The sequence below is a fragment of the Pelodiscus sinensis genome, chromosome 9, assembly GCF_052426305.1.
Source record: "Pelodiscus sinensis isolate ZL-2025 chromosome 9, ASM5242630v1, whole genome shotgun sequence".
Taxonomy (NCBI): Eukaryota; Metazoa; Chordata; order Testudines; family Trionychidae; genus Pelodiscus; species Pelodiscus sinensis.
In genome coordinates, this window is record NC_143060.1 from 33,250,040 (window position 1) to 33,273,613 (window position 23,574).

At 40.7% G+C, this 23,574-nt stretch overlaps 1 protein-coding gene across 2 annotated transcripts in view; it reads left to right on the top strand.

Annotated features, from left to right (window-relative positions):
• The window catches only part of HS2ST1 (heparan sulfate 2-O-sulfotransferase 1), a 148,318-nt gene extending 125,163 nt beyond the window's left edge, over nucleotides 1–23,155 (top strand). For both annotated transcript variants that reach the window (XM_006120249.5, XM_075936408.2), the window contains exons 5-7: nucleotides 8,133–8,230; nucleotides 10,512–10,669; nucleotides 18,728–23,155. In XM_006120249.5, coding sequence (XP_006120311.1) covers nucleotides 8,133–8,230; nucleotides 10,512–10,669; nucleotides 18,728–18,954 — 483 coding nt within the window. In that variant the 3' untranslated portion in view covers nucleotides 18,955–23,155. The remainder of the gene's footprint in view (nucleotides 1–8,132; nucleotides 8,231–10,511; nucleotides 10,670–18,727) is intronic.
• Nucleotides 23,156–23,574: the final 419 nt, after the last annotated feature.

Genomic DNA, 23,574 nt, shown 5'->3' on the forward strand with positions numbered 1-23,574 from the left:
AGGACGCGGGCAGCGGGACCACGGCTCATCTGGGCATCCCGCCGCTCCCGTCCTCCGGGGCGAAAAAAGCCCCGTTCGTAACTGCGAATCCGATGTAAGTCGGATCTGCGTAACTCGGGGACTGCCTGTATGCCTAATGAATTTCCTGCTTTTCTTGGTTAAAGAATAAGCATGAAAAGTTCAGGAACAACATTAACTGGAAATAAGGACTGAAAATGTGTCCCCTGTAGATTTGCCATACTGATAGTATAATATGTATCAGATGTTTAAAAAAGGGGAGACTTGATACCCTACTCACTGTTTCTTTGTACTTGTACTCCACTGATCATTTAAAAAACACTAAATTCTCATCTTAAACACATTGTGGGCACTCAGTCCACCTTCATGCGTTTTCTGCTGTGATCTATCCTGAAGTGATATAGGAAGACATTAGATCAAGTTTTCTTTATTTTTAAACCAAAACAATGATTGGAAATGGGTTGGGGAAAAAAGTCATTTGGCAAATTCAGTTTTGAACTGTTTAACTGGACACGTATCTGACAGAATTAAAACCAGCAATGTATTATAAAACTGACCCACTTACAGTACTTAGGTATGAAAGGAATACTTTGAGTTCTTAAAGTCACTTTTTTTTAAAAAGTCATATTTGTTAAGCCATTAAATCTGCTCAATTTTTGTATTTCCGTTGAGTTTAGAGTAAAAACAAATATTGACTGGATAGATTGATTACCAGAAAGCCTCTGTTTGCCAGGAGTTGAAAGTGGATGTTGGGATGGATCACTTGATTGCTGCTTGTTCTGTTCATTCCCTCTGAAGCACTTAGCATTGGCTTCTGTCAAAAGACGGGGTACTGAGCTAGATGGATCTTTGGTCTAACCCGCTATGGTCATTCTCAGGGCTTGACAAATCCGCTTATCTACTCGCCCGTGGCAAGTAGATTTCAGCCGGTCGCCCCGTTCACCAGCGGTTCGCACATGCACAGTGTGGGGCTGGCGAGTGGTTTTCACCGCGATCGTTGAGCCCTGGTCCTTCTTATATAACAATTATAAAGGTTTTCACTTTTAAAGCATTATTCACATCCACCTGGAAAGTGTTATAAAACATCTTATGCATGGATTCTATTGTAGACATGGGTAGTTTACTTCAAATTCCCTTACGCAAAGTTACTGAAGGCAGTGACAATACAGTGTCACTGAAAAAATAATTTGGCCTTCAGAGCTTTTCACTAGTGAGATGAAGAGTACTAACTGATTCCCATTCCAAGATAAGTTTATTGGATAGGAAGTTCATTAAAAATCAAAAATTAAAAACCTTTTACATGTAATTTGTAATCGGAACACATCTGGTGTGCAATTATTAAGAAACAATAAACCAAAAACTGACAATGCCACTTTTGTGGAATTGCTTTTTAGAAGAGAATGCACTTTAAATAACTTCCTTAGAGCTATTACCATTAGTTTCAATTTATACCTTCCTAATGGGTTACCTAATAATTCTCTGTTCTTGTACTTTAGGCTCTTGTGTTCATCTTTTATTGTGTCGTGGTAGGTGACATAAATGTATTTTGATTTTAAATATTAAAATTGTTGCCTTACACATTTGAATTGTTCCATAGCACCCTATTCTAGCTGGATATAATTTTGTAGCCAGGCTTTAATTTCTTTCACTGTTTGTAATCATTCAGATTATAATGTCGTTGCAACTTTTTTGAAGTGTTTTGGGGAAGCTTTTCTTAACAAGAGGAAACCAATTTTCCTTGCATCAGATATAAAATTCAGAAAGGTCAAAAACTCAATAACTAACCAAAGTATCCATTACCATAATCATTTACTATATATCAGAATATCATCTGAATTGCCTGCAGGCATGGATCTCTGCAGCTCCCAGTACCTGTGATTCTCTGTTCCTAGCCAACCAGAGCCGTGGGAACTGGCAACTAGCATGTGCTTTGGCCCATACCACTTCCTTCACCTTCCATTGGCTGGGAATGGTGAATCACATGTAGAAGTTAGATAACTTCTAAAGAGCCAAATAGTATTAACAATAAAATAGCATCTTTTGCATGTTTCTTTCAGCAAGCCCATTTAACTGCGTATTTTATATGATCACCTTTGTTACAGTCCAAAAACAAAACCTTATCTTTAGAAATCAGTTGAGAAAAACTTCTTAGCAAACTTATGTCACATCACTTGAAAATTCTTAAATGAAAAAGCAACTAGTTAAGGATATCTTTAACTTTACCATGGCTATGTCTAGATATCATATATACTCGTTCATTAACCCATTTGTTTATAAGCCGACCCTCCCTCCCAGGGATGGATAGGAAAAATGGCAAAATACTATGACCCTTTCATGAGCTGGCCCTAGGTTTCATTGGTTGGCATGCATCAATTACCAGCCCATCAGGATAAGCTTCTGGCATGCTGGAACATTGTTTACCTGTTGCGTCTGTAGGCACAGATTTCTGCAACTCCCAATGTCTGTGATTCACCATTCCTGGCCAACAGGAGCATCAGGAAGTTCTTTGGCCCACGCCACTTCCTGCAGCTCCCATTGCCTAGGAATGGCGAACCACTGAGGGCTGAAGGATTTCATGACTAAGGACACTCCAGGTAAATATAATGTCCTGGCCAGCAGCTTATCCTGACAGGCTGGGAGCAGAAATTTGCTCACTCTTGTTGTAGATCACTGCTGATGGAATGTTAATTCTGGACTTGCTGCTTTAAAAAAAAAGTGCTAAAGTTTAATTTTTATTTTAATTGCATATGCATTTTTATAAAACTGTAATAAAAGAAGTACAGTAATTCCTCATTTAACACGTGCCTACTTAACACGTTTTCGTGATAGCATAATTTTTTTTTAGGGAACGTTTTTTGAATTACATGACCGTCCCCGGAATAACACGATTTCCCCAGCTGGCCCATTGCCGGCAGCTATGCGGGGCTTCCCCTGCCTCCCTGCAAAGCGGCGGAGGGTTTGCCACTTTGCCACTCACCACGCCATTCCCCAGTGACACCTCTCCCCCCCCACCCCCCTCGCTGGATGTAATGTGGGTCCCGTCAGACCTGTCACGGGCATACTCCCAACCCAATTCCCCTCCCCTCTGCTCTCCTTCCCTTCCCCAGAGTCAAACACCTCCCCTGCCTGCTATAACCCAGTCCCCTGTCTTCCCCAACTGTATGTCCCGGTCCCAACAGACACAACTGCTTGAAACGCAACCCCCACCTTTTCCATTATTTTCAATGGGAAAATTGACCCCGCATAACATGTTTTCACTTAACACGATCATTTTCTGAAACATATCTATAGTGCTAAATGAGGAATTACTGTATTAATATAAATAAAATGAAATGGATACTATATAATTTTTCTCAGTTCATGCCCATGTAAACAAATAATTTAAAAGCATGGGCTTTCTTAAAGTTCAGTTTTCCTATATTAGCTGTTAGTTTTTCTTAGTATTGTTCTACTACAGGCCTAGATTATAATTATCGGAATTTTTTAGCACGTATTTATACTGATTGTAAAATAACTTATTGACATCAATATTTCAACCATTGATAGTTGCAAAGCCTATGTTTAGTGGAGTAGATCGGTTTGAAATGAATGCTAAAAGAGTGGTGCTGCAGATCTGCATGAAATTTGAACCATCCATTTCACAAAATGCTAGACCTTACAAGTCTATCTGAAAAATACAATGAACGATAGTACTAGGGCACTTGGGTCAGCCTGCTACTGTGTAATTGGATCTCTTCAGGCATCTTGACCACTGGGCCTCCTAAATCTCTCACCAATCTACAAATATAATGTTCATAATCAATAAAATCTGTAATAAGATTTAAATATCCTGCTGTCACCACAGACATGCCAATCTATAGGTCTGTTTTGAAATAAACAAAGAACTATTATACAGTAATAAAGTAAGTAACGTTCCTATAACTAATTTTTTTCTAAGATTTTCATACTAGTATTTAAAATGAACAACAGTGAAATCCAAAAGGAAATGGCCTGCTTATGAGGTAGCATTCAGACTTAAAGCTGTTGAATATGCAGAGGCAAACAATAATTGTGCTGCCGCTCATGAATTCTGTATCAATGGGAAGCAGGTAAGAAAATGGCCAAAAAAAAACAAAAAACGCCTCAACATATTCCAAGAAGCAAGAAAAAAATGTTCAATGAGGTTCGCTTCATTTCGTGTGCCGGAGAAAGATCTCATTGATTGGGTTGTTGGATGTCGACAAAATGGATACTTCGTCACTAGAAGTGGAATTTGCCTCCGTGGTTTGCAAATGTTGAGAGATGACAAATACAAGTTGGTAAAGTCATTGGTGTTTGTCACATCAGCAAGTTGATGTACTTTCATGAGCTTTCATGGTCTCTGTCTTCATCAACAAAGATAGCACAAAATCTGCAGAGAGAGCTAGAAGAATAAATTGAACTTTTCCAAAGGTTTATTATAAAACATCAAAAGGAATATACATTTGAGCTATCAAAATAGGGAATATGGATGAAACACAAATGACATTTGATCTCCCAAGCAACAGAGAGGTAACTGGTGTTGGTGAAAAAACAGTTTTAATTAAAACTGCTGGCCTTGAAAATATCCATTTTACAGTGGTTTTTACTATGTTTGGCCAGTGATCAAGCTCCCTCCTTCCTGTTGTTGTAAAAAGAAAAACCTAACCTAAAAACATGAAACTTCCTGCAGGTGTCGTCAAGCGCACATATGAAAAGAGGTGGATGGATGAAGGTGAGACTATTGAATGGTCGGAAAAGATGTGAAATAAGAGAATAGGATCACTCCTCAAGAAACCTGCTATACTCGTTTGGGACATGTTCAGGGCACATTAGACAGATGAAGTGACACATGGCCCAAAAAATGAAAACTACTTTGTCTGTTATACCTGGAGGCTTAACTTCTGTTCTACAAGTGTTTGATGTCTGCCTGAACAAACCCTTTAAAGACAGGCTATGCAAAATGTGGTCTGACTGGATATGCTCAGAAATGGCGAAGTTGACAAAAGGTGGGACTCATATGAAACCCACAATAAACATGGTCACCCAATGCTTCAAGAATATGAGGGAGTCAGTTCCCTCAGAAATTATAGATTTTTTTTTCTAAAATGCTGAATCAGCAATGTACTTTCTGGGTCAGAAGAGAACACCATATTTACTGATGAGGTAATGGAGGCCGATTGTAAGGAATCGGAGCCTGAAGACAACACGGCTGACCTCTACGATGACAATGCAGGAGCAGCTATAACTGAAGCTGAGTTTAATGAACAGCTTGGTGAATTGGAGTCTGATTAGGACTTTGAAGGGTTAATTATGTTAAAATAAATCTAAAACTTTTGCATGTTACTTGTTCCAACTTTTAAAATACAGAAGGGTCAGCAAACTTAGGCTCCCGGCTCCTCAAGGTAAGCCACTGATGCCCCTGGACGTCTTGTGTACTTGGAGCATCCACAGGCACAGTGCTGCTCAGCTCCCAGTGGCTGTGGTTTGCCATTCCCATCCGATGGGAAGTGGCATGGGCCAAAGGACATGCTGACTGCCACTTCCTGCCATTCCTGTTTCCCAGGAAGACAGCCACTGGGAGCTCAGGGGCTCCATGCCTGTGAATGCTGCAAGTATACAAAATGTTACATTGTGCAAGTGGCTAACCTGGTGGGCTGGAAACCAAAGCTTGCCAACTCCCGATCAGGAATGACAAATAAATTGGTTCATGAGTGAGTGTGTATGGTAATATTTTAGGATTGTTACTCAGACATTTTAAGTTTCAGAGTAAAAAAACAATGGAAATCTACAAGCATGGCTAAGAGTCCTTTTTGTTAAGAATATCACCAAGTTTAGTCATCACTGGATTTCAGTCTTTTATCACCCAATTTAAGTTCTCAGACGTTTTGGGGTTCTGTCTTTCTGTCTTTCTTTCTGTCTTTCTTTCTTTTACAAATTACCTCTTTCTTTTACAAATTACCCCTATGAGACAGCGCAGGCTCTCTAGTAATAAAAATTGTTACCAAGCTGCAACTGCATATTCATTACAATGCAGCCTTAACTCTAATGCAAAATAAATACTACTCTTATGGGTAAATTCCAAGAGTGCAAACCCTAAAGACATCTATAATAACATACATGTTAATCAGCCTCAAATGTAGGTCCACATCTATACTTAATATGTTTGTAAGCTGACCATTATATGCTTTGTTTATTAAATAATGTACAGAATTGTATTAAGGAACAATGATGAGTATTTAATAAAGGCATTGATTTTGTAAATAAATTTAATCTAATTCCAAGCTAAAATCGAGGAACACAAATAACCATAAATTATATTAGTCTCTATGAACCTTACAACCATCACCACCACCACCCCCCTTATGTGTGTGCAGATGGAGTTTGTCATTTTACAAAATAGAAATGCATTTTCCATAGCAGTCATCTTACTGATATACCATCATGATTTAAGGGATTCATAACAGAGGTTCAGTTTGACTTATTTATGTTGTACAGTATGAGTGACATTCTTGTTTTGCTATATGGACTGGAAGGAACTATAATCTTTCTGTTGAGCATCCCAGAATAATTAGTATCTCAACTATGAGAACAGAATCTCTTAGGTACAAAAGTTTCTATGGTAGAATTGCTGTTGCTATAGCTGTCGAGATGTAGGTGGAGAGAGAATGGGAGGGAAATGTCTTCATTTTGTTTTATTGAGGAAGTTATTTAGCTGTCTTGAGTTTTCACTACAAAATGACCTGTGTTGCAGGTGAAATCTTATCAGCTGATAAATTTCAACTCATATTTGACATAAGCCTACACAGGTCAAATAATGTGCCCAGTATAGGTCAATGCTTTAGATACGTTGATTGATGCTGTATAAATACTTACAATGGACAGATAGCGTTCATGAAAGAGGGGAAAAGAAAATCAAATTTTTCCTTCGTCATTTCAACCAAGCATAAATCATTCTCTGTGGCAACTTTTAAGATACTAGCCACCTCATTCTGAGCTGGGGAGATTCTTAAGTTGTTTTGTAACTCTGGTTAAACATGTTTATCTTTCAGAAAAGCATCCTTTCAGTGAGATGCCTTGTTGTTATCTGTGCTGAATTCTGAACACTTTAAAGCTCTTCACTAGTGAAAATGAGTAAATGTATTTTATGCATGAAGTGTGATTTGGAAATGCACAGTTTTTCCCAACTGCAGCAATTTCAGACAATCCTCTTCTAAGTGTCTGCATCTTGGGTTGGATTCCTGATAACAATTACATGAGTGGTAGAGTCCTCAGTATTACTGTGTCTATAGCCAGTTAAAAAGTGCAAGTCTCATTTTTAAAGAAATCTTTTCAAAAAGTAATGTTTTTTTTAATGCACAAAACACAAGAAATATTGTAAAAAGCTTGCTTCATAAGAATAATATATTTCCACAGAATAAAGAGTCCTATATTCTAAACATGTATCCTATACCTGGCTTGAAGAATTCGTAAATACTTGCGATTCTGACTGCTGTATGTTTTTTATATTTCTTCCCATCCAATGTTAATAGAACTTTTTATTGTAATGGACAATATAATCTTAAACCACTATGCTTCACTGAAGGTATCCGTGTAAGTAGAATGTCATGTTTATAGTTTTTTCTTCAGAGTGAAGTTGGATTTAGTAACTTTCATGTCTATCTTGAAGCCATAGTATTTTAAGTTACAAACTCAGATTTGAAGAGATACCAATAATTTGTTAGTGTGGTAAAATATTAGTAGAATATTGATCCTGTCATTTAGAAAAACAAACAAAAAAATGACTTTTTGCAGTAATGTTATGGCAGCATTTGGGACCATCATTGTTTACTTAATAAGGAAACACAATGTGTAATTTTGCTGGTTCTGACAGAATTCACATTTCTGCAGAGGACAGACTTAAGCAGGACTTAAAGAAGTCAGTTTCAGTCACATAATGTTAAGACCAATAGTTTGTCTTTATAAGTTATTTTGAAAACAAAGTTGGTGAAAAAAATCTTTCCCCTCACATCTTGTGTTCCACTGTCTCCAGCATATTTAACAACTAACCATGGTAATATGTTTGATATGTAAGGTTTGGATTTATAGCTCACTGTACAACTTTGTCTTTGTTCCAGACCTTTGATGAATGTGTAGCAGCTGGAGGCTCAGACTGTGCTCCGGAGAAACTTTGGCTTCAAATACCATTCTTCTGTGGCCACAGCTCAGAATGCTGGTAGGGAGATAAAATTGGCTTGAACTGCTAATCAAGTATATTATCACTATAATCTGTATTTAATAAGTGAATATGTGGTGGAAGGTTAGATGTTAATCGACAATAAGAGCATCTGGAGTATACCAGCATGTAATTCACTGTAGTGCATTTTGTCAGTTTACCTTCCAAAGGCATTTGACTTTAAAGGATTCATGCAACTACTTTCCAAGGAGTAAGCTTATTACAAAACAAATGTTAAAAGTGTGCCATATGAATAACTATAGTTTCCATTAGAGACCCTGGTATTACAGATTCAATAGCAACAATTCCTTGTTGAATCAAGTTAAAAGTGTATATTTGCCTCAACTAAAGTGTTTTCCTGTTCAAGCTATTTAACTTTTACACAGAGGGAGAATGATATAGGCAGATTAGTTCGAGGTGCTGTTTTGCTAAGCTGTATACCAAATTGTCAATAATAAATGTATCTTAGTTGTTTTGAGATGGCTTAACTGTACATGTGAATCAAGCTTTTTTGTTTTATAAAGAAATCTCCAGGGAATTGGTTTGAAAATTACATACTTGTGTACAACTCCATTCAAGTCTTTTTAATTCTGTGTGATAGCGAAATTGCTGCTATCAGTAGAAACAAATACACTGAAGTAAAGACACTGGGCATTATCAAGTCTGTTATCCCTAAATTTGCTGGATTTAATCATAAGCATAGCATATAGCCACTCAGAGACTTGTACTCCAGTGCAAACATTATATAAAGGGGGTCGGCCTCAAGCGGCACTTGAGCCAATTTCCTGTGGCACTGGGGATGGGAGCTCAGCTCCATCTCTACCCCCTGCGCAGCTTTGGCTTCCTGATAGAAGGGGTAGGGTTGGAGGAGGCCCACGCACGTGTCTCTGGGGCTGCCCCTACTCAGCCTGGGCATGCAGCTTCTAGAAGCTAAGGGGTTAATGCGCCCTCCCAGCTACAGGCTTCCTGCTTCGGGAAGGGGCAGAGCTGGGGTTGGGCAGCTGGCGCACATGTGAGCCATGTGCAGGGTCGGGGTAGAGCCAGCAGTGGGCAACCCCAGAGCGGCTGGGCTGGGCTGGGGAGGGAAGAGACTTTGCCTCCCTCCTGGCCCCTCCCCCCATCTCTCCTCGCCCCAGCACTGCTGCCCTGCCGGTGAGTGCGCTGGGGACATAGGAATGTGGGGGCAGGATGGGAAGGGGCAGGGGTACACTGAGAGGCATGGGGCGATGCAGAGGATTAGGCTTCAGGGGCAGGATGGGAGGGGGTAGGGGTTGCACTGAGGGGCATGGGGCGATGCAGGGGAACAGGCTGGGGCTGAGGGGAACAAGGGTGGAACAGAGGAAAGATGTGAGGGGGGGTACACTTTTACTTTGCAGACGCTGCACTTTCCTTTACTCCTCACTTCTTTGCCTCCCTCCCCAATTAGCTATTTGGTTTCATTCATTCAAAGCTTCAGCACTAGCAAAATGGCGTGGGCATAATTATGTAATTAACAGTGAGTTTCCATTAGCAACTGGTAGTCCATGGTAAATTTTGCATTGCCACAGTTGGTCTATGGGATGGGCGGTGGAGAGAGCTCCACCCTCTTCCCCCCAGTACAGCCCAGGGCAGGAAGGTTCAATCTTGGCACGCCACTTTGAAAAGGTTGCTGACCCCTACTCTATAATGTGGGCAAGCCTCATATACCCCAGTCTTGCATTGGGACCAGAGAGAGAAGAAACTTTGAGCCTGTCTGTACCCCCTTTCCTCTCTGGCAGTAGTAACCAGGAGAGAGGGGAGAGATCGCAGCTCTAGTCTTTTTCCTTTGTGAGGCCAGCTTTATTTTTAACTGTGGTAATAAATATGACTTGATAAAGCAGAGAAATTATGCAGGTGGGATAAAGAGGGGAGGCCATGTTCTGCCTAACCTCATTTTTTGAATAGGTAAAAAAATAGTAGTTCTGATTACTTGAGCACAGAAAAAAGTAAAATTTTAGAAACCAAATTAATTAAAAGAATAACTGTATGAATGCTAAACCCGAGTGGGTAAGGTGTTGGTATTAGCAAGACGCTGTTATGAACAGCCATGTAAAGACTTAATCTGTGACATCTGGATTTTGTGTTGACATAACCTCAGGTGAGAGATATTGGGGAGAGGATGTTAGGTAGAGGAAATTAGAGGTAGGTGTGATTTTAAAATGAGTCTTTTGCCTGTGCAAAGATGTGAAGAAAACTACATATAGGAATCAAGAATTCTTGGCTGACTTCAGAACTTTGCTCTAATTGCTTCTTATCATTTTAGGAATGTGGGGAGCAGATGGGCTTTGGAACAAGCCAAGTACAACCTGATTAATGAATACTTCCTAGTGGGAGTCACCGAAGAGCTTGAAGACTTTATTATGTTATTGGAGGCAGCTTTGCCCCGGTTCTTTAGGGGTGCAACAGAACTGTACCGGACAGGTATTTGAATAGTTGTTTTCACTCCTTCCTTATCCCTTTCTCAATTATGCTTTCTTTCTCGTGATCTTTTCAGACCTGAGTGAGCAGTCTTGAGTCTCTGCCAGGGTTGCTTCTCAATTGTCTGATGTTGCTATGCAGGTGGTAGAATCATTGCAAAAGAGTTTGACTATCAGTTTTATTATGCAGGCCAAAAATCTTAAGTTGCTTCAAGCATTATATACAACTAAGATGGAGCATTTGGTCTGTGTATCATTTCTATGAGTAACATGTTATCTATATATGCAGGTAAAACATGGTAGGTAGGTTTTAATAGGAAAAGCTTCACCAAGCCCCTCGACAAGATGAGGAGGGCTGACTCAATGCTCCTAAAGGAGGGGTCTTGGACAGAAGGGTGGGGTCTCGTGCCGAAGGGGTGGGACCGGGGCAGCAGCAGCTAGTCCTCAGAGCCACCTAGAGTCTCCACTTTCTCCCCTCTCCTTCCCCGTTGGCTGGCCTGGGCTCACTCCATAGAGAAACGGAGATTCTAGGACCCTGACCTTACAAACTGCTCTGTACTGGGAGATTTTTGCACTCACGTGGAGCCCTACTAAAGACATTATGGCTCGGCCGGACCCTTTATCTGTATAAAATTCCAAAGACGGGTATCTGTACAAATATGGAGGTCTGTCTGTATGGATCAGCTTTCAAAATAGAGGCCTAGAACAAGAGATAAATTGGAGTGGTAGGAATTGAAGAGCCAGCCCTAACAAAGAAAATAGGAAGTGTGTGCTTCTTTTTTCTTTGATTGCTTCCATGCAGCTACACATTTTCTTTTAAGTGACTGTAACCAGATGCGCCTCAGTGCCAGAATTACCTCCTGCTGGACACGCTGGGAATTAGGGTTTTTTTTGTGCTGGAGCATCCCCTTCTGGTCAGTGTCTCTCCCACAGTTACCTATTTTCTCCAACTCTGAGTACTGCCCTAACTCAGTGTCCCATCACTCTGAGGCCCTCCCCCTCTGGGAACCCCAACCCCCCTATGCCTATCTTGCCTCAATGACCCACTGCTAGTCATCATTTAGCCCCTTACCTCAGGGGCAAAATATAGTCCAAGATGGCCACTCATCATTGGCAAGGGAGTGTGGACCCTGGTGCCTTTGCCTCCTCTTGCTGCCTCCCTACAGCCTTAGTAAACTCTGGCCTTGCTGTAGGCCTGGGGAGCTTGCCTGGCCAGAACTTCCCCAGCTCTGCCTGCCTTTCCCAGCCCTGCTCTAACTACAACCCTAGTATTCTCAGTCCCTGCAGCCTGAGATTGAGGTCAGTCAAGAGCTCCCAAACTCTCCCTGCCTCTTCCCAGCACTATCCTGTATCAAAAAGTATCCAGCTTCTCTGGCAGCTAGATTCCTCCTGCTCCCCAACCAAAGCAAGAGTCAGTCTGTCTTTCCTCCCCTCCCAGAGCTTTTATTTATACTCCCCTCAGCGGGGCCCTAATTGGCTAATGCCTGCCTCAGCTGTGGAGCTTTGATCTCAACCCTCTCCCAGGGCTGGCTTTTACCCTTAAAAGGCCAATGTGGAGCAGACTCCTTGTCAGTGACATTAAAAACAACACCTTTGATATATTTAAAGCTAGAAGTATCATTTAGATTTCAGACGAAAACTATTAAAAAGTATTTTTGGACATTTCCAAAAGTGTTGTCCCAGGAAAATAAATCATTACTTGAGTGAAGTCACTGCAGAAAAGCAAATTGGCACTTTCTTTCAATGGTATAATTTTCAGAAATACTGTCTTTTGGAAGTGGTATTTGAATGATTTGTGTTTTTATATATGTACAGGCAGTCCCCGACTTACGCGGATCCGACTTATGTCGGATCCGCACTTACGAACGGGGCTTTCTCGCCCCGGAAGTCGGGGCGAGAAAGCCCCGTTCGTAAGCTGCTCCGGTGCCCCTGGTCTGCTGGAGACCGTCTCCAGCAGACCAGGGGCACCGGGCGGGTTCCCGCGCTTCTGAGGCTTTGCCAGAGCAAAGCCTCAGAGGCGCGGGGAACCGCCGCTGCTGCCGCTTCAATCTGGGTGCCTGTGGTCTGCTGGGGACCGTCCCCAGCAGACCACAGGCTCCCGGACTGAAGCCGCAGCCGCGGCGGGGTCCCTCCCTCTGAGGCTTTGCCAGAGCAAAGCCTCAGAGGCTCTGCTCCCCGTGTCCCTGGTCTGCTGGGGAGGGGGGGGCGCAGCTAGTGTGCTCCCCCCACCCCCAGCAGACCAGGCTTTTGTTTTGGACTCTGGGCAGAGCAGCTGGGGCGCTGCCGATTGGTCCTGCAGCGCCCGCTCTGGGCACTACTGGACCAACCCGGCAGCACCCCAGCTGCTCTGCCCCAGGTCCTGATTCAGCCGCTGCTGGTCAGTTTCAGCAGCGGCAGAATCAGGATGCCTGGGGCAGAGCAGATGGGGTGCTGCTAGGTTGGTCCAGTAGCACCCAGGAGCGGGCGCTACTGGAGCAACCCAGCAGCACCCCAGCTGCTCTGCCCCAGGCGTCCCCAAGTCAGCTTCTGCTGAAACTGACCAGCGCTGACTACAGGAAGCCCGAGGCAGAGTTGCTCTGCCCCGGGCTTCCTGGAATCAGCTGCTGATCAGTTTCAGCAGCAGCTGACTTGGGGACGCCTGGGGTTCTTAAGTTGATTCTGTATGTAAGTCAGAACTGGCGGTCAGTTTCAGCAGTGTCTGAATCTGGACGCCAGTTCCGACTTACATACAGATTCAACTTAAGAACAAACCTACAGTCCCTATCTTGTACGTAACCCGGGGACTGCCTGTATTAGGTTATACAATTAATATTGATGCACAAGCATATAATTTCTTAGATTGCTGGCTTGTGTCCATTCCACATTAGGTTCCATCCGTGGTATCCTTAAGGCTTCTCCTCTGTTTTCTGATGCTACACACTGATGCGCTGGTGTAAGGGGTGCTGCTGACCCTATGCTCTTTCAGTTCCTTCTTAATGCCTATAATGGTTGCTGGGACATCTTCTCTTGCTTTGGCAAGCATTTTAACGGTATTTTCTCTTAAGTTTACTTTATTAGTCTTTGTTGTGTAGGTAGTTAGTCCCCCTTCTTGAGAGTAGAAGGCTTCCCTTTGCCCAGGAGCTAGGTATTTTCTGGTCCCCAAGCTTTAAACCTTGTGCCTCCCACATTCCAATAGTCTTATGCCTCATGTATGAGAGTGATGTCAGATCTATCAGGACTTTAAGCTTCATATGAAGAAAGTGAGGCAAGACTGAGGGTTATCCTAATGGAAGCTGTTCTTAGACCAGTGTTGGAGCCACGCATCTCAGATTCTGCACCAAGCACTTCAGCTACATGTGAAGCATCTCTGGCACCACACGGTTCTTAACCCTGTTCTCCATCTCTGATATTGATGAAGAAACATAAGCAGCAACCTGATTGCTGAGGGAAGGTGAACTGGGAAGACAGTGGAGTGCAACCCATGCTGGACCATTTCACCACGAGTCTCATGACAGGACCATTGACTCTACCCCCAAGGACACTTGGTTGCAGAACAGGACCCCTTCAGATGCCATGAAGTAGTCATAGCACCAGCAAGATCACAGTACTCTTTGCAGCAGAGGCCAGGGATTTATCTCCGGTATCTTCCAAAGACAGAGTGGCCCAGGTGAGAGGTCCTCTCCCGTCTGGGACCGGTCCCTGTATCCTAGGCACCAACCAGCAGAAACTAGGGACACCACTCCCCTATAGTCACCACAAGAGGACATTACTTCACTCTGAGGTGGAGCCCTAAATGCATCCCAAGAGCCATGAACATAATAGGGACAGAAGAGGAGAGAGCTCCTCCTGTCCTCCCCAGACAAGACCATTTTAGGGCTGCAGCAATATCTAAGGTGGCCATACCCACCAACAGTGTTGTTACGGGTCTGGTCAAAAACAACCCCATCTTCTCTCCCTCCCCCTTCAGAGAGGGCAGAAGAAAAGATACTATGTGCCAGCCAAGATGTATGAGTACTTATGTTCTCACCCTCCTCCTGGGTCCCTAGTTGTAATGGCATCCAATGAGAGTGCCAAGCGAGTGCAGACAAATGCTATCCCCAGTCTGAAAGATTAAAAGAAATTAGTTATGTTTTGCAGAACGATTTATTCAGTGGATATGCAACTTCATATCCTGAATCAGCAAGCCCTGCTGAAGAGATACAATTACAGCAGGTACAGTATGGGATTATTTGGCAAAATTTAAGGACTTGTTCCCTCAAGATTCCATGCAGGAGTTCACTTCCTTCTTGGGAGGGAGGAGAGAGATTAGCCAGAGCATCTTTCCAGGACCCTTGATGTAGCTGGTGTGGTAGCCAGAAAGTTGAGACTATAAGTACGGCCCTATTGGGCCCATCAAGTCCAGAATCCATCTCCCAACAGCCAGGTTCCCCAGAGGGAACTAACAGAACAGGCAGTCTGTTGGGGCTCTACCCTCTGTTGCTCACTCCCAGCTTCTGACAAACAGACTAAGGACACTATTCCTGCCATCCTAGCTAATAGCCATTGATGGATCTCTCTCTTGAGTGTTTATAGCTAATTTAGTGCCCATCATTTTATATGTATAACTGGGATTGTTTTCTGATATGCATTACTTTGCATTTATCAACATTAACATTCATCTGCTATTTTGTTGCCCAGTCATCTAGTTTTATGAGATCCTTTTGAAGCTTTTCTCAGTCTGCATAGGACTTAACTATCTTGAGCAGTTTAATATCTGCAGATTTTGCCATCTTGCTGTTTACCCCTTTCTCCAGATCATTTACAACTATGTTGAATAGGCTTGATCCAGTACTGACCCCTATGGGACACGACTAGTTACCGATCTTCATTCTGAAACTGACCGTTTATTCCTATTCTTTATTTCCTTTCTTTTAAATAGTCATCAGTCCATGCGAGGATGATTTAAAGAATAAGTTACAAACGATAGATAGTAGTTCTGAGATTTTACATTTGAGTTCCTTCAGAACTCTTGGGTGAATGCCATCTAGTTTTGGTGACTTTAACTATTTAGTTTATCATTTTGTTCCAAAACCTCCACTAATGACTCCTCTCTCTCTGGGACAGTTCCTCAAATTTGTCAGCTACAAAGAATGGTTCAGGTTTGGGTATTTCCCTCTCGTCCTCAGCCTTATTGTCCTTGAGTGCTCTTTTAGCATCTCAATTATCCAGTGGCTCCACTGATTGTTTACCAGTCTTCCTGTTTCTGACATACTTTAAAAAAATTTGCTGTGCAGATCTTTCTACCATCACCACTAGTTGTCCCTTCCATCCCAGACCACCAGGTTCATATTCTGAGGGTGAGAGTCTCCCGAAGTAGACATTTTTGCAACCAAAGGTCAGGCTCCCTTTGACTCATTCTTGCTTCCATGAGCAGCTCTTCTATTCTGTGACTTTTCTCCAGTTCCTCAAGGTCCTTCTGAAAATCAAGCAGGACAAGGCAAGCATTGTTCGGATAGTGCCAATACTAGATCAGCATGCTGGTAGTCTTGTCAGTAATGCATCTGATCTCACAAGGCATGTCTGTTTACTGCACCTGAACCTTAGGACCCTTCTGTTGACCACGTGGAAGCTCAGTGGGTGTACCTGCGAAGAAGCCTGTTCAGAATAAGTTTGCCAGGTCTTCTAGATAATAGGAAGCTGTCTATTAGGGCTACCTACCTGGCCAACTGGAAGTGTTTCTCAGTATTGTCTCCCCAATAAAGTTTTTCTCCAACTCTGCCTTCCCTTCAATCTGTACTGATATACCTGCTGTATCTAAAAGAGCGAGGCCTGTCTGTTGCATCGATCATGGTAGACCTAACAGCAATCTCAGCTTTTCAGACACCAGTGAACGGCAGTTCAAATTTTCTCTCATGAGTTGCCCATCCACATTCTTAAAGGGTGAGAGAGACTTTACCCTTAGATTTGCAAGCCAATTCCCCTGGGATTTAAATCTGTGCCTGTCAAGATGCTTGCACCCTCCCTTTAAGCTGCTAGTATTGTGCGCTTTCTCTCCTTGAAGGTCTCTTTCATAGTAGCAATTACCTCAACCAAAAGGGTCTCAGAAATCTCTACTCTAGTGTCAGAACCGCTGTACATGGTGTTCCTTGAGGACAAAGTTCAGCTATGCCACCACCCAACATTAATGGCCAAAGTAAACAGGCCATTTTTCTGCAAGTTTTCTACCTGAAATCACACAGGAATTCAGAAGGGTGTCAGCTTCAGTATTAGATGTCACATGCCCATGCCTTCTATACTGAGAGGACTAAACCATCCCATAGATCTGGGCAACTCTTTGTGGCAATAGCACAGAAGATCCATGTCCTGTTGGTTTTTTAGCCCAGAAAATCTCGTATTGGCTAATGTCTTGTGTTCAGACATTCTCTGAGCAAACAGATATTCCTCCCTTTAAATCACCAGTGGAGTCCCATGTATTGCGGTACTGGCAGTGTTGAAGGGAGGCAAGCCCCTGGGCCCACCTCTTCCAGGGGACCTGGAGCCAAGCTCCTCCCTCCCTCCCCACCTCCACCCTCCCAGTATTGCCCAAGGCCCAGCGAAGTGTCACCAGTCCTGGGAACTAGTGGTGCCCCTTATTACCATCATGCAACACCAGGGAGTGCTAGAGCTGACCCAATGGATGCCACTTAGGGAAAAAGCTCCAGCAACAGCGCACACACTGTGCACACACCTAATGTGGAATGGCCGTGAGCAACACACCTTGAAGAACAACTGTTATGGATAGGTTAGAAACCATTTTTATTAATTCAATTGTGGTAGTACCCAAGGAGTTAGCACTTTCCAAATCAAGATGAAGAAACATTCCCTGCTACAGAGTGCATGACCTTTGATCATACTAAATCCACGCCACCTTCTTGCAGACCTAGAGAATGCCCAGTTTACCTGTGTCTGAAGGTACCAGCACATTTGGAGGCCCATAGATTCATAATGGGTCTACATTGTGTTTCAGAACCTGGGGCAGCAAGTCTCAGAGCCCAGTTTATACGAGCAGCCTTATGGATGCTTGGGCTGGAGCTCAGGCATTGAAGCCCACCCTTTCTGCCAGGCCTATGAGCCTAAGCTCTGTCCTGAACCCAATTATCTACATAGTTGTTTTTAACACTATTACACAAGCTGAATCTGTAGATCTAAGGTCTGAGACTTGCTGCTGTACGTTGTAAAGTGCAGTGTAAGCAAACCTCATGAGAATTACAGCCTGCCAAAGCCTGTTTCAGGTTGAACATCTTGGGTTTGGTTTTGAGCAATCTCCTACATATTTACACTGATGTCTTATCTTTGCAAGGTCTTTTGACCACCATCCTGCATCAGATATTATTTGGGCTATGGAAATACAGGAGCATGTTTTTCCTCTCCTTTGGTTATCCCAGAAGTTCTGGCATTAGAAATAGCTGAATTTTCTCTGGATAACTGCTTATGCCTTCCTTGGCCCTACTGCATGTGATGACTCTGGGCAGAACATCTGCCTGTGATCATGAAGAGAGAAAAGATTGTTGTTTTTAAAAGTCCATAAATGTGCAAAACTAATATTTTATATGTAGCTTTTTAAATCATTTATGAACATTAGTAAAGCTGCATCGTAGACAAAATGTGTTCTCTGAACCAGTTTTTCTGATAGTAAATGTTTCTGGCATTGAATTTTCTTAATTTTTCAATATTTGGTATCTGTAGTAATTTTGAAGCTCATATTAATCAGGTTTGAAAGAAAGATCTTACAGGTCTGTTATGTTGTGTAACACAATTTTGTAAGAGATTGTTTCCTGTAAGGGTCTTTAATAACTGTGTCCTTTTGCATAAAGTGTGAGGAGCGTGTTCTTTAAGAAAACACTAATGCAAAATGCATTAATGCTTAGTGGCAGAGGCTTCAATTTGCCAGTCCCACATGGTTCTGTTAATAAATTCAGGATTAAGTTCTATCAACTGTGATACAATTTATCAACATACTAACTGTAGAAAAATGTGCAATTAAAACTGCAGTCTGGTACACTTCTGGAATTGTTTAAACTTGTAAGTGCAAGTGGAATTATAACGGCTTTCATTTTCCATTTAGGAAAAAAGTCTCATCTTCGGAAAACAACAGAGAAAAAGCTCCCAACAAAAGAAACCATTGCCAAGCTTCAACAGTCAGAAATTTGGAAAATGGAGAATGAGTTCTATGAATTTGCACTGGAGCAATTTCAGTTTGTCAGAGCACATGCAGTTCGGGAAAAAGATGGAGAATTGTATATTCTGGCGCAAAACTTTTTCTATGAAAAGATTTACCCTAAGGCGAACTAAGAGCAAAGTATACTGTTAGATAATAGACTAAACTTTTGGTCACTTTGCCATCTTTAGTTCTCAGCCCTGGAAGCTAGATTTCTGATAGACCTCTGACATATTTCTCTCTAGAGATGAGGAAAGTGGGCTATGGATTACACCAAAGGTGTTGGATACTTGACTTAAGCTTCAGTTCTTTTATCTAATTAATAATTTCAGTGGGAGTTACTACCTTTTCCCTGAAGAAATCTACACTTTACTTTTCAGATATTAACCACAGAGCAGTTCTGGTTGAAAATATAAACAAAAGATGCTTCTATTTATGGTGTTCTTGATTCTCAGAGCAATTTATTTTCATTTAAACTTCTGTAAAGAAGAAATTATGTTTTCCCAACTTCTACATGAAGATTTTGGTTGTATACAATTATGACTAGTGTTAATAATTGGTTGACATCCGTGCTTTGTTTTTGAGAGTCACATTACATGATATTCATTGGAATGATTAATTGTGGTCTGCTAAGAAACGCTGTTGCTGGAATTGACTATAGTTTTATTAAAAAGTAAAGCTATAACTAATCAGTATTTCCTTTTCCTCCCTCTCCCCAACTGAATTTGGAAAAATTCTGCAAAGAAAGTTGGGATTGCCTGCATTTCTAGTGAATGCTTGCACATCAATATTAAAAAAAAAATCTAGTACATTAAATATCAAATTGCTCCATGGATCCTTTGTAATGACTGTAAACTAAAATATTGATGAATCAATATTATGACTCCATTAATGAACTCTGATATGGTTTGGGTTTTCCTACTTCTTCTATACCTTTACCTGTAGAATATTTTTACTGAGGTGCTTTATAATGTGTTTTAAAGCATTGCATTTACAAAAGGAGTAAAATGCTGTAAATACTGCATATTTTATGTATTTGGACCAAAAAGGTTACAAGTAATTAGCTGAAAGTGGTGTTTGCACCAGTTTTGTTACATGTGAAGTAAAAACCATCTCATCTACTGTTCTGCTCCCTATTTTAGTGAACTGTTAGACATCACTGAAATGCACTTCAACCTATACAACTACTAATATGGCACATTGTCCAGAAGTTCTCTTTACATGAAATTAGTCTATATCTTTTTATAATATTTGAAAAGAGGGAAAAGAAAATTCAATATGTGGTTGAGAGCGAGATGTTAAACTTGACATGTGTTTATGTAAATGCCTTATGTCATTATTGTAAACTTGTGTGCATTTGCCTTTATTAGCAGCTTGAAACACCTGGTAGATTAAGTATAGTTGAATTTAGTGAACAGCTGTTTGGGTACTGGGGAGTCTATTTTAACAACTGCCATAAATGCTTGCAAAGAACTTGCCTATTGAACATACAACTTTTTAAAATATTACAGTAATTGTCCCTTTCTCCACCTTCAGTTTTTAAAAATGAGTGTCCCTGTGTTTGATTTTGGGAGGAGGGGACAGGAGAGGAGGAGGAGGAGAATAAGATGCCATGGATCAGAGTTCCTAAGGATGGTGTTTAAAGCAGTAGTATAAAGTTATTAAGATGGAGTTGCTTCAATGTATTTTTCTTTTTGGTAATATGAAAATGATTGGGAGTTGAAAATCATGTGTAAATTGGATATTTGCTGCCAAAAACACAATAATCCAATTATAAAAAGGCTAATGAGACACTGTCAAGTACTGATTTTAAATTTGCTTTATTGTCCTTTGGATCTTCCTCTTTGAGGCTTAAAAACCAGTTATTTTCCAATAGCTCTTCTCAGTTAGGTACTGCTAATTACTGATTTATGTAGCATGCACCAGGCAGGATTTTACTTAATACAATTCCTGTGTATCCGCTTCATTGTTGATGCCAGCACATCACTGGGGCACAGGATTTGCTACTGGATTTGTTTCTTCTAGCTCATTTTCTATCTGGATAAGTAGTGCTGAAATACTGAAGAGTCGTCATAGATTGGTTATTACAGTTCTAAAATGTTATTTTAAGCTGGTAAATTCTAGAAATACAATGGATATTTATTGAAAAAATGGACATTTTTAGGTAGATGACATTTTGTCCCCCTCCTCCATAAAATTTAGATTTATTTGTTTATAGCACCTTATTTTCTTGATCCTTTTGTAAAGTTTTCAGAATGATAGCCCTGAACAGAAATACAAAGTAAAAACACAGTACCCAGATAGCTAGTGAAATATGAGAGACACAAATGGCCTAGATTGGGAAGAAAACTATGGGTAAAATCATGGCCCTGCTAAAATCAGCAGAAGTTGTGCCAGGACGTAATCCTATAAATGTAGTTTTTGAACTTCTTCTCTGCCAAGATTTAAATTTAGGAAAATGAATGAAACAATCTTAAAATACATTATAAAAAGCTTGGAGTTCTAAAGGAGACATTTAATTTTCATGTTTCACATTATGGGAAAGAAATTTATTTCCTCAGATAATATCAACTCCTGTTCTCTATTTGCTGTGAACTGATAAAATTGAAATTGGTGGTGCAGAAATATATATCTCTTTAGAAATGTACTAATTGAAAAGTATTAATTAAATATATTAAATGTTGGGGTAGAGGAGGAATCCAGATTGTAGCTAAATTATATTGTATGAAATAATGTATTCAGAAAGTATTTTAGAATTCTTTGACCTCAAACAGTCAAACTTCTGGTTCCTGAAAGATAATCAACTTCGCACATTTTAAATAACCAATTCTATTCTTGTATTCTGTAATTCTCAAAATCACTGGTTATTAAAAGTAACTTACTGTATATAAGTAACAGTTTGTCTCAATACTTACCCTAATGAGTCTAGTGAAATTTAGTGACTTGTAAATTGTGATATCATTGGACTTGATTATGCAGACTTCTGCGTGCACATTACTACTCTGAAGTCAATGGGGGCTCTATGCAACAGTCTAGACCAGGAAAAGAGATTTGCTTTATGGGAACAGTTGAGCTAAATTCCTACCCCCTTTAAAATCACTGGGAGCTCTGTACTTCAGTGTTGCCAGAATTTCATTTTGTGTTCATGCACAATATTTAAAATATTTTAGGAAATGGAACCCCATAAATGTATGCTGTGTGTATTCAAATATTATACACAGATACAATAATTCCTCTTACATGATTTAAAACAGAAATCAGTCTACAGTGTTAAAATGTAATAAAGGAGAAGGAGTCTGAGAGTTTGCAATGCTTTTTCTAGATGTTTCAGATTTCTTAAGATGTTTAGCTGCTTCTGCGTTCCAGTAGTACATATTTGCTATTCCTAACCTTACATAGTGCTGTTTTATGTCAAGGGAGATTCAATTGTTACATTTTTGCATCAGTTTCACTAGTATTGAAAAGGTATGAATAAAAAGAGATGTAATTATGATGCTGTCTAAACTATGCTGCTGAGGCAACCAGAGCAAAAGCCTGTTTCAAAGTTCACTGCCAGTTTAGCTCTTTAAAAGTGGAGCTTATTTTATGACTACTGGAGATCAGACTCAGAGAAATTATAATGGGTGGTTAGTTGTCAGGATATATTCTGTACTTCAAGCCTGTGCAGCTATGTAACATTTGCAACACTATTTATAAAATGAGCCCTCTTTGTGAAGACTTTTATAGCACATGATTATAAATGTGTTCAGACCCTTGTACTGTCTAATACTTAGATCAGCAATTTTCTGTAACTTCTGTGTTGAGAGCTAGGTTTGTGAGCATCTCTAAAGCAGTACTGAATGTAACTTTGAAAAACATGGATTGTGCATCATGACCTTTATTTTTAAATACACACACACACACACAGAGCTAAATAGTGCCTTTTTTCCTCACAATCCATGTTCATGATGCTCACTCCTGCTCCTTTTTCCTCCTCCCTCTCCATATATTGGTTCATTTGTGCAATATTTTCCCAACGTGAAACCATTTTGTCACATTTGTTTGAGAGATAATCCCTCCACTCACCATCATGCCAGCTTCTGTTGTTGAAGTGTTTGATTACTGATGCAAATGCTATAAAATAAAACACCCAGTGGGAAGGGGAAAAATAAGTTCAGCCTCCTGTCTTAATATTATTCATGAAGCATTCACGTTGAAGATTTTCTAGCAAGCATAAATATACCTTATAATGAATTTGCAGACACTGTTGCTGAAGCAGTTTCCACTGTGGTTGATCTATAATTTTATAACTTGTTTCTGAGATATTTTATTAAAACTGCCATGAAAAAAGTGAAATGTATAGCCCTGTATCATTTGCATTGGTTTCCTTGTTTGGAAATTAATAAACTGCACATAGAGTGTATGGTATAATGGAAGTGTCAGAAGAAAGAAGCTCTGTGTAATAAAAATAAGATTTATAAGAATCAAATAGGTTATTTAAGCAATGGAGTGAAATGCACATGCCTCTCTCCATGAGGAGAGTATGAGAGAACATATATGTGACAGATGGCAGTCACTTTGTTTGATGCTATTCTGAAAGGTGCTCATTCTTATGGGAATGAATGTGATATGTAAAATAAAAATGTGGCATTGGCAGCTGTAAAAGTAAATTTTCAAATAAGAAGAATCTCATGAACATTCTAGCCAGTGGTACTCTCAAATTAGAACTAAATGTGTATTATAAACACTACCTTATAAATATTTCTAGTCCTTTG